Raw genomic sequence first — 18259 nt, 5'->3', positions numbered from 1 at the left:
GTGTCTATCTTGATATTAAGGGAAATTTATATTTTATTTTATTTTTTATTTTTTTTAACATCTTTATTGGAGTATAATTGCTTTACAATGGTGTGTTAGTTTCTGCTTTATAACAAAGTGAATCAGTTATATATATACATATGTTCCCATATCTCTTCCCTCTTGCATCTCCCTCCCTCCCACCCTCCCTATCCCACCCCTCTAGGTGGTCACAAAGCACCCAGCTGATCTCCCTGTGCTATGCGGCTGCTTCCCCCTAGCTATCTATTTTACGTTTGGTAGTGTATATATGTCCATGCCACTCTCTCACTTTGTCACAGCTTACCCTTCCCCCTCCCCATATCCTCAAGTCCATTCTCTAGTAGGTCTGTGTCTTTATTCCCGTCTTGCCACTAGGTTCTTCATGACCTTTTTATTTTTCCTTAGATTCCATATATATGTGTTAGCATACTGTATCTGTTTTTCTCTTTCTGACTTACTTCACTCTGTATGACAGACTCTAACTCCATCCACCTCACTACAAATAACTCAGTTTCGTTTCTTTTTATGGCTGAGTAATAATAAAAAGAAAATTCAGACTCCTATCCAACTTATCACTAATTCAGACACATTTTTTTTTCCAGATTAAAAACAGAAATGTAAATGCATATTTCCAGGGATTTTTAAAGTGCACCAAAGATTATGAATTTCATCTTAGCATCCGCAAATGACGATTGAGTTTTAATAAGGTATTTTGAACTTAGTACGTCTAAAACTCAGGTTAGTTTTGTTTTCTGGCTAATTATTCTAATGGGGAGATATTTCCATGGAGGTATTCGGATAAAATATTGTTTTGGGGTGTGTGACATGTTTCCTTGTATTTTTAAAATCTCTTGGGTATTTTAAGGGAAATTTAATCCATCTAATTTTGATCTAAAGATAATTTACTCACAATAATGGAGAAATATTTGATATCCAGAGAAATCTATTGATACTATTAAAGCTTTTCTCCTGGGAAATAAGAAATCATATTTTTTCAAGAGTAAATCACAAACCTACAATGTTGAATTTTTCTACTTTTTAAATGAAGCCTGAGTTTAGCATCAAATCAGTCAGTACAGATCAGTTATTTTCGTTCTTAATTTTTTTAGTCTTTCTTTTTCCATGCATAGAACATTTTCTTCAAGGAGGTTTTCTTTTTTTCTTATTCTGACAATTTTATCTGCTATCTTATTTTTTTTTCAAGCAATGCTTTTGGAAGATTTAAGGTAATAAAACAATTTTGATGTCTGTGGATGACTGGTGTCTGTGTTCAGGATATTTCAGAACTGTCAGAAGCTTGGAAATGCCATTTGAATGTGTTTCTTAATTTTAATTTTAAAATACTTTGTCTGAGAACTAGATACCAGTCCTAAATGCATATTTTGAATTTAAAGGAGGAGGTTTAGGGCAAGGTACAGCCAAATTTCCTACTCTTGAAAGACCTGAAATCCATTTACAAATTAAAAAAAGAGGTCATGATGTCACTGTTACGTTTGGAAGTGAAATGTGGAAGAACTTGGACCGTGTCAGAGTGTGAGAGGGTCTTCGGTGGCAGCCCAAGAACCTGGGGCAGGGTCTGGTGTTTCAGCCACCTGGCTGCTCTGAGACGCTGCTTCTCCAACACCTCTGCCTTCTCTCTGGGCTTGTCCTCACATCCAGGGGTGACTTCTCCTGGTCCCCTATGGACGGTGGTGTCCCCAGCTGTGCTCTTTCCGGGATAGGCTTTGCACCTCTGACTTGGGCCTTAGCCCTGTTTCCCTTCTCCACTGGAAGCCCCTGGCCGGAAGTCTGGGTGGGGGGCCCAGCTCTTGCTCCACAGCCCTCTGCTGCCCTCTGCTGCCCACAGCAAATGGCAATTAAGCCCCCAGGCCCAGCTGGCCCATGGGCTCTGATGCCTGGGCCATTGCAGTAGTCTCCTGGCCTCTCTTTCCTTTAGTTCAGCAAACAAATCATAGCCAGATAAATCTTCCTGAAATATCATTTCACATGAGAATCAGCTCAATTGTAGTGGTTAACTTCATAGACTGGAGACAGACTGCCTGGATTCAGTTCCAGCTCTGCCATTTATTTATTTATTTTTTTAAAAAAAATTTATTTTATTTATTTATTTTTGGCTGTGTTGGGTCTTTGTCGCTGCGTGTGGGCTTTCTCTAGTTGTGGGAAGCGGGGGCTACTCTTTGTTGTGGTGTGCAGCCTTATTGCGGTGGCTTCTCTTGTTGCAGAGCGCAGGCTCTAGGAGCACGGGCTTCAGTAGTTGTGGCACACGGGCTCAGTAGTTGTGGCTCGCGGGCTCTAGAGCACAGGTGCAGTAGTTGTAGTGCACGGGCTTAGTTGTTCCGCAGCATGTGGGGTCTTCCCGGACCAGGGCTCGAACCCATGTCCCCTGCACTGGCAGGCAGATTCTTAGCCACTGCGCCACTAGGGAAGTCCCTCTGCCATTTATTAACTATGTGATTTTGGGCCAGTTGTATGACCTTGGGCAAGTTAGTTAAGCTCTGTATGGCTCAGTTTCTTAGCCTGAAAAATGGGTTGATAATACCCTTATGAGGTAGTATTATTATTATGAGGATTAAATGAAATAAAATGAGAAGTGTTTAGAACAGTGTCTGGCATATAGTAAATGCTAAATAAATATTAATTATTGTTATCATCCCCTCTACCCCCCCTTCTAAGATTTACTGTAGACCAGCATTTTCCACAATGTGGGACTCCTGACACAGGGTGATACTAAATGGTTCAAGGGTATGGCAGTAAATGACACTGAACCACGGTGAGAAAACTATTCCTTTTTTCAACTATCTTTCAGCTGTTCTGATTGTATCAAGGTGAAAGTGTCAGTTTGGTGTTTGAATGTTGACTGTTTCTGACCCTTCTCCAGCACTTGTTAATCTTTCTTCTTAAAAGAGATAGGCCTCCATCTTAGAGACAGCTTCAGGCTTCCGCAATTTTTTAACACCCAATTTTACAGTATTTAGTATGTCTCGCAAATAATGCTGGTTTTCATTGTCTAGTTGTATTATAAAGTCTCCTTTAGAAATGAATCTAGGTAAAATAAGCGAGTTTAAAGAATGTTAAGCCAATAATGCACAAGTCATGCTATAATTTTAAATATGGCAAAAATCACAAACGTGGTGCCCAGATGCCTGAGGTTTGAGGACACACCATGAGAAGGCACAGGCTTCGGGCTTCATGGTTGTTGGTACCCTTTCTGTTCTCACGGGCCTCTGTTTCAGCCAGACTGCCTCACCGATTGCTGACGCGTCTCGCTCATTCCCGCCTTTGGGTTTTTCCTCAACACTGCCCTCCAGGTTCCACTTTTCTGATTATCATTCATCCTGCAAAGGTTAGTTAAAACTAACCTCCTCTGTAAGGCCTCCTCAACACCTCACTCCCCGTCTCTCTCCTCCAGACTTTATCACGTTCATTGCCTGTTCCAGGTATTGGGCAGTCATTTTTTGGTGTGTGATATCTGTTATGTCCATGTGCATCTTCTGTTTCTGCAACTGGAAGAAAGGGGCTGAGAGCTCTTTCAGGGTGGGGACAGTGTCTTGGTCAGTCTCCCCTTTGGGGCCTAATACAGTGTCTTGGATGCAGAAAATGTTGCTAAACGTGAATTGTTCGGTGTCTGTATTGAGGTGTCATTTATATACCATAAAATTCACCTGTGCTGAGTGTACAGTTTGATGATTTTTAATAAATTGATACAGTGGTGAAACAGTCAATGCAGTTCAGGTGAAAACACTTCCATTAGCCCCCAAAGTTCTCTCCCGCCCGTTTGCCGTCAATCCCCTCTCCTACCCCAGACCCACACCGCAAACGATCTGCTTTCTGTTTCTATAGGTTGAAAAGTTCTGTCTTTTAAATGTGTTTCATAGATATGGAGTCATGCTATATGTAGTCTTGTCTGGCTTCTTTCCCTTAGTACAGTGTTTCTGAGGTTCATCCGTGTTGTTGCGTGTATTAGTAATTTGTGCCTTTTTATTGTGTGGTAGTGAAAGGTAGACCGCATTTTGTTTATCCTTTCCCCACATGGTGGACTTTTGGATTGTTTCCAGTTTTTGTCTGTTAAGAATAATTCTCCCGTGAATATTCATGTGCAGGTCTTTGTGTGGACGTATGTTTTCTCACCCATAGACTTAGGGGTGGAAATTGCTGGTTCCTGTGGTGAGTGTAAGTTGAACTCTTAAAGGAACTGTGAGGCTGTTTACCATTGTACGTTCCCATCACAGTGTATGAGGTTTCGGTTTCCAGCATCCTTACCAGCACCTGATGTAATCTTTTCCCCCTTAGCCTTTCTAGTGGGTGAGGGAGGATGAGTCAAGGATGACTCTTGGATTTTCAGGTTGAGCAGCTGAGCGTTTGGTATTGTCATTTAATGGAGGCTGAGAGAGGAATGAACTTTTTTGAGAAAAATCAAGATTTCTGTTTTGGCCAGGTGGACTTTGAGGTGCCTATTAACCATTCAGAGGGATTGTTAAGTAGGTAGTGGGATGTATGAGGCCACCTGTGTTCATTGGGTCTTCCTGAGTTCCTTAAGTAATGGAACCTGGAATAGTTGCTTCGGTTTTCTGTACTCTAGATATGTGTCTGATGGTCTGGACAAGTCACATAACTTCTTTTGATGTCAGTTTCCTCATCTGTAAAGTAAAATAGTTAACACCTGTCTTCCTCCAAAGGTTGGATGAGTGAATGAATTAAGGAATGTGAAAGTGCTTATTATCATGATTATTATTGTTAATGCATGATTACCTTTTGTTTATTTCACTTTTGTGTTCATGGTGGCTTCTAACCCCATATTTTGTACATAAGCAAGTGTTCAGTAAATACTGACTTAATTAATCAATGAATGCAGGTAACAACTAAGTGTATAATGTTAGAGAAGGGAGAGAGAGGAGAAATAAGAAAGAAGGAGAAAGAGAGAGGGGAGGAGAGAGGAAAGAGAGAGTGGTTATAATTTGGATTGGCTTTAGGAAGGATGGCCATCACAATTTCACATTCGAACTTTGTAGAAAGGCAATTTATCTTTTATATCATGACACCAGGAAGGAACATGGAAGAGTTAGGATTTGGGGAGATGTTTAAATAATATTTATCACGTAAAGTGTAATATTTTGTAAGTGTCTTGTCTTCATACTAGACTTTAAGCTTCTTGAGGGCTGGGGTGATTTGTGACGTGCCTCTGGATTCCCCAGAGCGTTAGCTTACTTCTTCAAGCATAACGAGAACACAACACATGTGTATAAAATGATTGAGTACACTTTTTAAACTTCTCTCTTCATTCTAACCAGAGTGAAATGTATTTGACTTTTGGTTGGTGGGTAGCTGACTCTTCAGCATGTTCTTTCTTTCCCGTGTCTGTAGGATGTTGTGGACATGCTTCTCTCATAGCTGATGGGTGACCTGAAATTTTACATACCAGCTGTTTACATACCAGCCCCATGACGGCAGGGGCTCCATGTCCTCAGCACACGCCTGGCCCGTAGTCATTGTTCAGATAATGCTTGAGAGGGTTAGTCCTGAGTGGATGGCTGTATTCAAGACTTAATGAATAGCTGGGAAGGAAGACCAGATTCATGCTCTTTGGGGTTTCAGATTATAGATCTAAAGATATAAATGTAGGGAGCAAAGGGAAGTAGGTAAATGGTCCAATAACTCAGTTTTCTATCTTGTGGACAAGGTAGATGTAATCTCGATATAGTTAGGCAGTAGCTCCCCATGACTGTCTTACATTTCAGATGACATTAGCTCATACTGTAAATATTCTGAGAGGGCTACAATCTTAGAAGTCATTGTTACGTTAGCTCATTAGGGAGTATTTTCCCAGATTGGCTTAAAGTAAAGGATTTTTAATTTTTTTTTAAGAAAAACTTCTTTGTCAAACAAAATCTGTGTGAACCCCATATACAGACATCACAAAAGCAGAACTCCTCTGGTCGATGCAGGGGTGATGCGCTGGAACCTTGCCTGTTGATCTTTTCTTTGTCCTCTGTGAAAGCCCTGCAGCATCTCCAAGGATCCCTGCAAGGAAGCTTGAAAAACCACAGGTTTCGAGGAAGTCTGTGCGTTTTGACCCCCTGTTTCTTCTGCTTCCCTCAGTACACTTCTGCCGAGTCTGTAGGAAGACTTAACCGTGCTGCTATCTGCGACCACTAACTTGTAGGTTAGATAAAACTGCTGAGAATCAGTCCCTTCTGACTGTACATTCTATCTGAGAGCTTGAATCAGTAGAAGATTTTGAGGCCACCAGTGAATCAGATAAACAGTACACACATGATCAGTATCTCGTGTGGGTGCAGAGAGTAGTGTCCTATTTAAGTGGGTAGCTGGGAGAGGGAACCACAAGGAGGTGGAGGAGAGGCAGGGATTAAAGGGTTGAGTCAGATCATGGGTTAGCACTGAGAAGGCCTTGGTAAGCCCTGTAGGATCAGACTGCATGGGAAGAGCTAATGTATAGTGTTTCCTTTATGTAAGAGCCTGAAAGGGTTTTTGAGGATTTACCATGGGGTATAATCATTTACAACACTCAGAAATACCGGAAAGATGGACTGCACCTTTTTTGCTTATCAAGATATAATTCACATACCATAAAATTCACCATTCTATAGTATATAATTCAGTGGTTTTTAGTAGATTTACTAGGTTGTGCAACCATCACCACTAATTCCACAACATGTTCATCGCTCCAACAGGAAACCTTGTACCTATGAGCAGCCGCTCCCTGTTCTTCTCACTGCCCAGCCCCTGGCAACCACTAGTCTTGTGTCTATGGATTTGTCTATTCTGGACCTTTCATATAAATAGAAGCATACAATATGTACATTTTTGTGTCTGGCTTCTTTCACTTAGCATAAATTTTTCAAAGATCATCCATGTTATAGCATGTAATAGTGCTTCATCCCTTTTTATTGCTGAATAATATTCCATTGTATGGATAGAACACATTTTGTTTACCTATTCAACAGTTGATGGACACTTGGATTGTTTTCACTTTTTGGCTATTGTGAATAATGCTGCTATGAACATTTGTGTACAAGTTTTTGTGTAGAAATATGTTTTGATCCACTGTGACAATCTCTTTTATTGGTGCATGTAGATTATTGATGTGCAAAGTGATTATTGATATAGTTGGATAACTATCTACCATATTTGTTACTATTTTCTATTTGTTGCCTTGTTTTGTGTTCCTGTTTTTGTCTTCTATTCTTTTTCCTGCCTTTAGTGGTTTTAATTGAGCATTTTGTAAGATTCAGTTTTCTTGCCTTTATCAGTATATCCGTTATACAGCTAGTCCAAATCCACTTTCAAATAACATCATACTCCTTCATGGGTAGTGCAAGTACCTTATAATAACAAAATAATCCTAAATCCTCCTTCCTGTCTCTCGAATCATTGCTGTCATTCATTTCACTTATATTGTACATTAGCATACATCAGCATATATACATATATGTATATACATAAGCATATATAATTGAGTACATTATTGCTATTATTTTGAACTGTTATCTGTTAGATCAGTTAAAAATAAGAACAATATAAGTTTTTATTTGACCTTCACTTGTTCCTTCTTCAGTGCTCTTCCTTTCTTTATGTAGATCCAAATTTCTAATCATGAAAGGTGTTGGGTTTTGTCAGATGCGATACAAGTGGTTTCTGTCCTTTATTAATATAGTATATTACCTTGATTGATTTTTCTCTGTTGAACCAACCTTGTATTCCTGGTATAATCCTTTTTATGTGTTGCTACATTCAGTTTGTTAGTATTTTGTTCAGAATTTTTCATCTGTATTCATAAGGGATATTGGTCTGTAGTTCTCTTGCAGTGTCTTTGTCTGATTTTCTGTATTGTTTTTCTATTCTCTATTTCATTTATTTCCACTCTAGTCTTTATTGTTTCTTCATTGGTTATTTAGGAGCATTATTTAATTTCCGTATATTTGTGATTTTCCCAATCTTCTTTTCCTGTTATTGGTTTCTACTTTTATTCCACTGTGGTTGGAGAATTACTTTGTATGATTTCAGTTCCTTTAAATTTACTGAGGCTCGTTTTATGGCCTAACATATTGTCTGTCCTGAAGAGTGTTCTGTGTGCATTTGAGAAGAATGTACATTCTGTTGCTGTTGAGGACAGTATTGTATAGATGTCTGTTAGTTCTAGTTACTTTACAGTGTTGTTCAAGTCTTTTATTTCCTTGCTGAATATCTATCTAGTTATTTTATCCATTATTCAGTTGTGTACTTAAGTCTGTGACTCTTTTTGGAGAATTGTCTATTTGTTGAATTGTCTATTTCTTTAATTATTTCATTTTTTTGCTTTATGTATTTTGGGGCTCTTAAGTGTATTTATGTTTATAATGGTTGTATCTTCTTGATTAACTGACCCTTTTTATCATTATAATTGTCCTTATTTTTCTCTAGTAATAATTTTTGTCTTAACATTTATTCTATCTGATCTTAGTATAACCACTCCCACTTTCTTTTGGTTGCTATTTGTTTGGTATATATTTTTCCATCCTTTTACTTTCAACCTATTTGTTTCTTTAAATCTAAAGTGTGTCTCTTATAGAGAGCATATAGTTGGATCATTTACTTTTATTCATTCTGCCAGTCTCTGTCTTTTAATTGGAGACTTTAGTTTATTTAAATTTAATTAAATACTAATAAGGTTGGGTTTACTTCTGCCATTTTGCAATTTTCTATATGTCTTTGTCTTTTTTGTTTCTTTGTTCTTCCATTACTGCTTTCTTTTGTGTTAAATAATATTTTTCCATGGTAACAATTTAATTCCCTTGTTGTTTTCTTAGTGATTGCTTTGGGCATTACAGTTAACATCTTAATTTATAACAATCTAATTCAGATTAATACCAACTTAATTTCAGTAGTATGTAAAAACTTTGCTCCTTTGTAGCTCTGTTCCATCCCTCCTTTATTCTGTTGTTACAAATGACATCTTCATACATTATGTGCCCATCAACATAGACTTATAATTATTGCTTTATGCTGCTGTCTTTCAAATCGGATAAAAGAAAAAAAAAGTTACAAACAAAAAATATATTTTTACTGTCTTTAACATTTGCTTCTGTGGTTACCTTTACTTGCACTCTTTATTTCTTCATGTGGATTTGAGTTGCTGTCTAATCTCCTTTCTTTGCAGCCTGAAGGAAAAGTTCCTTTAGTATTTCTTGTAGGGCAGATCTGCTGGTGATAAACCCTGTTTTTATTTATCCGGGAATGTCTTAATGTCTCCTTGATTTTTGAAGGAGAGTTTTGCTGACAGAATTCTTGGTGGATGGTTTTTTCCTTTCAGCACTTTGAATGTGTCATCCCACTGCCTTCTGGCCTCCATGGTTTTCAGTGAGCAGTCAGCTGTTAATCTTATGGAGGCTTCCTTGTACTTGAGTCACTTCTAGCTGCTTTCAAGATTCTCTCTTTGTCTTTAGCTTTCAACAGTTTGATTAGAAATTGCAAATCCACTGTTACCCTGCCCATCAGTCCCTATCTGAAAGGATAGTATGGAACACTTTATTGTTAGTACTTTAATCTGACCCTTATGATATCTCTGTAGCATTTCTCTCATCTATCAACTTTATGATTTAGTAGCATGTGGTTTTGCTTTTCATTATTATATTTCATAGTTTTATAGAACTTCAGAGTGATATTTATGTGACTGATCCCCATAATTCATTCACCTAACAGATTTGTTGAGCCCCTGAATATGAAGGGCTCCATGCAAGACTTTCAGTTTTCTTAGGTAAGTGACAAATGGTCCTGCCTGTGAGGATGACACATTTGGTTGGTAGAGGACACATACTCAACAAATTATTATACAGTTAGCATGAAGGTGTACTGAGTATAAACAGAGTGTTTTGGGAGCGCAGAGGAGGAAATTACTGATTTTTATATTTGATTGAAGAGCAAACTAAGGATTATATAGATCAAGCAATTTAAGACCTTGAGGTTACCTAAGTTAGAAGGACTGAGCCAAGGACTAGAACCTACTATTCTGGGTTCTTCCTATGAAACCATGTATAGAGTTTGGCTATTCTGTATTTTCAAGCATCAGAGGTAAAAATGATTTCTTAAATGAAATATCAGAAAATGATTTGGTAGATGTCAATGCTGTTGGTGCCCGGATTTGGATACCATACCCAAGTTTCCTGTTTTCAAATATATTATTTGATCCACAAAGGACAGGTACATGTGTGAAGCACAGACCGGCTGTTTTGCTTCAAAAGATGTGCATGCTACAAATAAAAATAAACAGTATTTATTTATACTTATTAATTGTACAAGTATGAATTTAGTTAACAAGTGGCTGTGTTGAAACTTGAAGTTCAAAATATGAAAAGATGCTTAATTTTACTCAGTCCACTCTTTTTTCCCTTTTAATTGTGTTTTGAAAAGAATTCTTTCCCCCCTTCATCTCCAGTAAAATTTTGGATAAGTACAGTTTATATTAGAGTTTCCTTGAGCATAGGAATTGCTGATCAGTCAGAACTCTGCTCTTTTCCCTTAGGATAAAGCATGACTTATTTGGGCATACAGTTTTAATTTCAGTCTGCATGCCTCCTTTTCTGTTCTCCCATGATTCTTTGCCGCAGGGCAAGGGAAAGCAAGCCTTATAAAAAGAAATACAGTATGTGGTGCTTATGAAAGTTACATACATCTCTTCTCACAGGAGAATTTTAATTTACTGCAGGTTGTGCATATGTCGCATATGGACATTTCTAGGGAACAGATTCCTTATCGCTGAACAGCGAATGGCTTCTAGTACTCCATTATTGCTCCGGGAACATGTTAGTAATGATGATGAAAGGTAGGCTACCATGAAATCCGTAAGGTGATTTGGCAGAAGTCGATGCTGTTGGTGCCAGGATTTGGGTACCGTACCACAGTTTCCTGTTTTCAGATGTATTAATCGATCCGCAAAGGACATCTTTTGGAGACGAGAATTCCGACAGGCTGGCACAGGCTGGACCTCCGCCAAGACTGCTCGGAAGGTTGCCATACTGGGAGCAAAAGAGTGAGAGGGAGAAAGAGAGAGAGGGAAGGGGGAGAGAGGCAGAGGGAGAGCTGAGGAAAGAAAAAAGGCAAGACTTGGCACAGCACAGTCAAATCAGCTTCTTTTGTCTGCTTTCTCGGCTTGAGCTTCAGGAAAGAAAACCGTCCTGGGGTACAGAAAACTCAGAACTTTTGGGTGTGCAAACTTAGAAGGCTTTTTAAGTCTCTTGGGCTATTTGAAAGTGTTGGCACATACAATGACGTTTAGTCACCAGTATTAAGGGAAATAAAAGCCTTTTTCAAAATGAAGCTTCCACAGTGTCCATGCATTTGGGAAATACTGTATTTGATTTTTTGGCATGTATGATTATACTATGAGAGACAGGATTGACAATATAGAAGATGGCAAAGGCAAATTTCTAATTAGAGAGACTTAATTTTCTACAAAATAAACTTTGTTCATCAGTACAAACCTGCTTTCAAATCCAATCAGACCTCCTTCGGAATGTGTTCAGAACGTAAGTTTTTAGATTTTATTTTATTTCATTTTTTTCCCATTTGTAGACATTCACTTTTTAAGGACCCTTTCTAAGATTTTATCAACACAGCCAGGAAGTCAGAGTCAAAGTTGTTTTATCCATGTGTTTAAGAAAACGTTTTCTTAAAGCAACAGCTTTTATTTCTGCTGCTTCATGCTGTCCTAACTACATCCCCCAGCAATGAGTGACAACACCGAAGACCAGAAAGGCAAGCTGAAGACACCAGACTTCGCTTGAAGGGCAAACAAGAAATGTGAGCTTGGTCATTATTTTTGTGTGTGTCTTTGCTCTGAACCAGTTTTTGGAGGTGGGTGGGGAGGTGGGTGGGGAGGTGTATGTGTCTAAAAGATGTGTGCGATTAGGGAATTCTCATTGTGAGAAGGAAATGATAAAAGGTAATTTTTATGATGTTGGTAGAAATGGCTGGGAATGGCAGAGAATAGCAATTTAAATCTTTGGGATAAGAAGTAGTGAGCTGTGTTTGAAATACTTGGAGAAAAATTCTATTGTTTTTAGCCGATTAGATTGTATAATTAAACGATGACTATAGCCTGCCTCTCTCAAAGTGTTTTAAGTAGAAGGAAAATCTAGAAAGTTCATCAATTTTCTTTCCAGTACTACCTGGTGTTTTACTTAGGTATATGCCTGATATCTAATTTCTCAACAATAAATACTTCCTATTAGGCCTGGTTATGGTTGGATTGTGATAGTTCTGCTCTTAAAAATCAGCATTATTATAGGAGAGGTTCACTGTAAGGCACGTACTTTTGTCGACCACCCTCATTGTCAGTGAGGATTCTGTTTCTAAAGAAGAGAGTTTGAGTGGTAGGATTAGGTTCTGACTTCCTGTAATAATATATTTTCTTTTACATTTTATATACTAAAAGAATACAGGAAATTCATATATATTCACATAAGCACTAATCATTTTGGGCAGTATAAAAGACTGCTTCAGGATCCATGCTTTTGTTTTGAGTATGTAATCATGGATCTGTGAATCCTTTGAGAAAAGAATTTATTTTGTTGTTTATAGCTTGATATTACTGTACGCCTTAGACAATGAATTGTTTTAAATGGTTTTTATGCTATTTTCATGACAACATCAGCAGTTCTGAGGATGGCATTTAGTATATAAATACGATTTAAAAATATGTGAAATTCATTACAGGTGTTTGCATAGTCCAGCTTAAGTAGTTCCTTCAACTTTTTTACTAATCAACATTTTGATCTTCATTTTATTGAAATCACTCGATGTTCATGTGGGTTGCCAAAATGACAACCTTTGTTTTCTAAGCTTCTTTATACACCACCTCGCTGATGCTCTAAAATGGACGCCAAGACATAAAAGACATGCTGATAGGCACTGGAAGGGATGTTTGCATGGCTACGGTCTTCCCTTTTGAACTGATCACAGGATCATTCACGCCTACACTAAAAACCAACGATATAGGAAACAAAAGGAAAGTTCAGTAAATAAGTTTAAATTAGAGCTACATTTTAATACAGACCGTCTTATTACCGATTTATATTTACTTTCATTTACTTCTTAAACGTTTGACATAACCCCTGGTCATTTAGGTTTGCTAAATGTATAACTTCTTTTGTTTATTTAAGACTATTTTCCCTTTAAGGTAAAAGAATTATTTGTTAGAAGTTATTTCATAACTTCTTTACAGCGAACTCAGTAAGAACAAACTTATATCCAGACTATTTTATGTCCAGCTATTTTCTAACAGTATAATTAAAAATTAGTGAATTGAAAAACAAAGATATCAGAACATACCTTAAAAATAATAAATTTTTCGCTACTCGTAAAGTTACATGTTATAGTGTTTATTAGACTTAAGATTTGATAATAAGTATTAGCTGTTATACCCAGTAAAGTTTCTTACTAATATATTCTCTCTGGCCTACTTGTTACATATCTTAAAGTGAAAAAAGTCCTGTATTAAGATGCTCCGTGTTAATTGGATATAATAGAGACTCTTTGTGTAACCTTTTTTCAAAGGTGTGTTTAAGAAGTGGTGTTGATTACATTGTCAACACGTGCATTTAAAGTTTAATGTAATGTATTCTTCTTTACATTTAGACCTTTCATTTTACAAACACGTTGACATTTAGGTTATAAATTATTTCCAGATTAGTATTAATATTTCAAATCTTATTTTAAAGTGTGTAAATACTAGTGATATGATTGTACATGAACTCTATCTCAGCGTTTATTTGTTGTAGTTTGTATTATATCATATTTTGAAGTAGAATTATTAAGACAGAAATAGATTAATATTTAACTACTTCTTGATGCCTATTATTAAGTCCCATTTAGATATACCTGAACATACAAGTGCATAATGCTGTAAACTAATGCAAACCTCTCAGGGGGCTTTAGTCCAACATTTTATAATTATTCACTCATTTATTCATTTATTGAACAAATGTTTATTGAGTACCCACTCAAGTATGCTAATATTTTATTGATTTTGGGTAACGGGGAAGGAAGCCACATACATGGTTGGAAGAGAGAATAGATTTCAAATAGAACCACAAAAGCCTAGGGAGAAAAGAGCACTACTGTAATGAGATTTATTTCAATAGGTTAAAGTATGTTAACTTTTGTCGTACAATATACGTATTGTAGTGTTTGTTTTAAAACAATCAGGAGATTAGTGGTAGGTAGTCCGTACAGCTGTGAGAATTCTGTTTTACCATTATTTAGGTTTTTGCACCTTATTGACCAGAAACCTTCAGTTCAAGTCTTTGATGAATGTGTAAAATAAGCAATTCAAATGTTGAGAGGAAGAAATTAAATAGGGAAGATTGAACCACCGGTCACATGCTAGAATTTTATATATGTCCAAGCAGGTGTCATTGAACCTTTGAAGATGTAGCTACAACGTAAATAATAGTCGCTTCTTTATGAGGGAGTTTTTCCCTTTCCTTTGTTTTCTTTTGTGAGAAAGAGGAAGAAGAGGAGGCCAACCCGACATCTGTAAGCCAGCTTGGTCCTTAGAAAGTAAGTTTGCTAGAGGGCGGTGTACTTTAAATGGACCAATCAGTTCATGTTCTGTGTTCTCTAGTGTTTTGTTTTGTTTCAGTTTTTTCCTAAGCTTTGCTCACTAACATAAAGACTTATAGGCATAAAACATCTCTTGACTGTAGACATAGGGGAATATTTAACTTAGTGGCCTAAATTTATGCCACGCAGTTGGTCTCTAGTATAAAGAGAAGGTATAGGTTCATATTCTGAAGAGGAGATAGAAGTCCCACGAGCCAGGGAGCTGAGCTTGGAGGCGTTTGTGGTGGCCACGACCTGTGTCAGGGCTGGTGGCTGGTGGAATGGAGATGAGAAATGTTTCAGCTGCAGGTGTGTGCTGCTGAAGTCATTCCGCGAGTGTTCCCAAAGGCGCTCTGAGCCGGGCACCATGTGGGATGTAGGGGATACAAAGATAGACTCTCTCTGCCCGTAAGGGATTCATGGTCTAGTTGTGGGGAGGGGGAAGATCAGAATAACTGACAACTGTATAGCCCTTCACAGTTTGCCAAAGGCTCTCACCCGTTATCTTGTTTAATCCTGGCAACAATGCCCGGCACAGGAGCCGGTACGTAATGGCCGCCCCAGAAGGATTCATGGAAGGAATAAGCCAGGTTGTGAACCAGTTAATTGTCTTCTTGAGTCTTATTTGATTAAGAGAATTTTTCCCCTTCATGCTTTTATCTTGAGTCTGTGTTGCTGGTTACAGGTTTAGGGGGGTGAAGTGTAGGGCTGCATTCTTCGTGACCAAGTTAGAATCCCCGTGTTTGCCACTGGAGACAAGAACAAGGACTTGACTGGTCACAATGGCCCTGACCAGTCCTTCCGACCAGCTCTTCCCTCCGCCAGCCCTCCATCGTCTCTCATTCTCCCGCTCCTCGTTTCCCCGAAGCTCCCAGAACCGTAACTTAGGCCTTGGTGGAGTGGCCTCAGCATGGAACAGACCAGCGTGAGTGTGGGAAGAAGGCTGGGGGCACTGCTGAGTGGCTGGCTTCAGTCCTGTCACTAACTTTACTAGGCGAGTGAGGGTGGATGTGGGGTCTTGGGGTTAGACTGGAATATCAGGAACAGCCAGCTTCGAGGGTGTGTGAGACATGATGAAGGGATGCTGAGGCCAGTTCATGTTGAACAGCATCTTTCCAGGTCTTTCTCCAGGGGTGTTTTGAGGCCCAGGAGAGGGAGGGGCAGGTCAGGACCATTGTGAACAAGTGTGTACTGCAGGGGTGTGCCCTGTGCCTTGGTCGGCTAGAGGAAGGTACTAAGTCACTGCAGGTGTGAGCAGTAGCCCTGGAGAGAATGGGCATGGGTTGAGTCCAAGCTTGGAGTTGGAATAGCAGGAATGGTAGAAGGTCTGAGGGTTTGGGGTGGGGAGGGCAGCATTCCAGCATTTGATGTTGGGGTCCAGCTGGGGTAGGAGATGTGATTGGAAGAGCTCCAGAGAACATGGTGAAATAGGGAGAGATGAGTATATAGAAATTCTGGTAAAGTGAAAGAAAAGGTTCAGAGAATACTGAAGTTAGTAGTTTATTCTGCAACCCAACAGGTTGTGACTAATAATAATAATACCAACTGCAGATCCTCTCTTAGTTTGGTCATTGGTTGTGTTAAGGTTATTTTATTTCTTTAAAAGCAAGGGTAGAGAAGGAAAAAGTTTACCTGTTTGTGTTCTGTATTCCACAAAGTTATAAGAATTTAAATTCTTTCTTCTATTTTACAGTTACGAATCTCTTGGTCCTGTATAATCAGAATACCCCTAATGTGTGAATCTTGACGTTTTATGGAAAATATTTTGGTATTATAGTTCGGCTTTTGAGGAATTAGCCCCTCTGTAGTGATGCCATCCTTTTCATCCCATATGTCAATACCATTTATATCTCTTTTTCCATTAGACACTGTAAGTGATTTTCCCCTACTTGAGAAGATCAAATTGTTCTCAGACTCAGGACTGCTTTATCCTGGTGCCTTTGAAACAGTCCTTTACCATCATGGGTTAGAGGGAATGGGGTTCAGAGTCTCACCAGCCTCAGGTTGAATTTTGACTCCATTTTATACTTGTTGAACTTTGGTCAAGGTATATAAATTCAGCTTCTTCATGTATAAAACAGGGATCATGCTACCTTCCTCAAAGGCTGTTGGGAGGAGAGATAAGGAAATATATGCAAAACTCTTAGTGTAATGTCTGGTACATAGTAAGTACTCAGTAAATGCTAGATATTGTTATTTTTTTAAATTGTGGTAAAAATACGTAACATAAAATTTACCATCTTAACTATCTTTAAGTGTTCAGTTTGGTGGCATTAAGTATATTCATTTGTTTTTTTTTTGTGCTGTCACCACCATAATCCATCCACAGAAATATTTTCCTCTTACAAAACTGATACTCTGTACCTATTAAACAACAACTTCCTGTTCTCCCTCCTCCTAGGTCCCTGGCAACCCCCATTTTACTTTCTGTCTCTATGAATTTGACTTCTTTAGGTACTGCATGTAAGTGGTATCATACTGTATTTGTGACTGGATATTTCACTTAGCATAATGTCCTCAAGGTTCATTCATGCTGTGGCACGTGTCAGAATGTCCTTCCTTTTTAAGGCTGAATAATATTCCATTGTATATATATACGACATTCTGTTTACCTGTTCGTTTGTCGATGGACACTTGGGTTGTTTCCACCTTTGGCTATTATGAATAGTGCTGCTTTGAGTGTGGGTGTGCGAATATCTGTATGAGTCTCTGCTTTCAATTCTTTTGGGTATATACCCAGAAGTGGAATTGCTGGGTCAATAGGCAGTATTAGTCCTCACAGCAGGTTATGCTTTTGAAAAGCTTATTGTAAACTGAAATGCTGTAAGTTGAATTAGAATTTCCAGCATAGATAATGGTAAAATATTAGACTTGACTTAAGAGCTCATGACGTCTAGCTTTTTGTGGAAATAACCCAAACGTCACATTCATCATCTGTAAATTATTTTATAGTATGGAGTTTTGCATGGTGCGTTAATCAGGACAATACTCTAGTGACTCACATAAAATAGTATTTGTAAATTATCATGGAATAAAAAGTCATATTTCATTTTTAACACAAAGTATTAACATTACCATTAATGCATTCTTACCATTTTTTTTTTTTTATCGAAGTATAGTTGATTAACAATGTTGTGTTAGTTTTTGGTGTACAGCAAAGTGATTCAGTTATACCTATATATATCTATTCTTTTTCAGATTATTTTCCATTATAGGTTATTACAAGATATTGAATATCGTTCCCTGTGCTATACAGTAGGACCTTGTTGTTGCATTCTTACCATTTCTTTTTAGAGATCTTTCTTTAGCCATTCTTTTAGGACAGGTCTGCTGGAAACAAGTCTCTTGGTTTTCCTTCATCTGAGAATGTCTTATGTCCCTTTTTTCCTGAAGGATATTTTTGCTGGATATAGAATTCTGGGCTAATAGCTTTTTTTTTTTTTTTCCCCAGCACTTGAAAAATGTTGTGCCACTTCCTTCTGCTTCTGTGGTTTCTGATGAGAAACTGCTGTCATTCCAGTTGTTTTCCCTTCTAGGTAAAATGTTTCCCTCTCCCTACTTTCACAATCTTTCACTTTGTCTCTGATTTTCAAAGAGTTTGATTATGATGTGTCTTGGCATGGATTTCTTTGGATTTATCCCA

At 38.1% G+C, this 18259-nt stretch overlaps 1 protein-coding gene across 14 annotated transcripts in view; it reads left to right on the top strand.

Annotated features, from left to right (window-relative positions):
• The window catches only part of MSRA (methionine sulfoxide reductase A), a 390059-nt gene that overhangs the window by 26397 nt on the left and 345403 nt on the right, over positions 1-18259 (top strand). For 2 of the 14 annotated variants that reach the window (XM_028169185.2, XM_028169186.2), the window contains exons 1-2: positions 10935-11540; positions 11740-11814. The exons of 10 other annotated variants lie outside the window; for them this stretch is intronic. Coding sequence is in view for 2 of the 4 variants with exons in the window: in XM_057548033.1 (XP_057404016.1) it covers positions 11528-11540 (13 nt within the window). In the remaining 2 variants the exon portion in view is untranslated. Of the gene's footprint in view, positions 1-10928; positions 11541-11739; positions 11815-18259 lie in introns of those variants that run through there. 2 more of the 14 variants (XM_057548033.1, XM_007192696.3) reach the window with 2 other exon arrangements.

Source organism: Balaenoptera acutorostrata, chromosome 6 (assembly GCF_949987535.1).
Source record: "Balaenoptera acutorostrata chromosome 6, mBalAcu1.1, whole genome shotgun sequence".
In the NCBI taxonomy this organism is placed as follows: domain Eukaryota; kingdom Metazoa; phylum Chordata; class Mammalia; order Artiodactyla; family Balaenopteridae; genus Balaenoptera; species Balaenoptera acutorostrata.
This window is presented reverse-complemented; position numbering and strand designations above follow the sequence as displayed.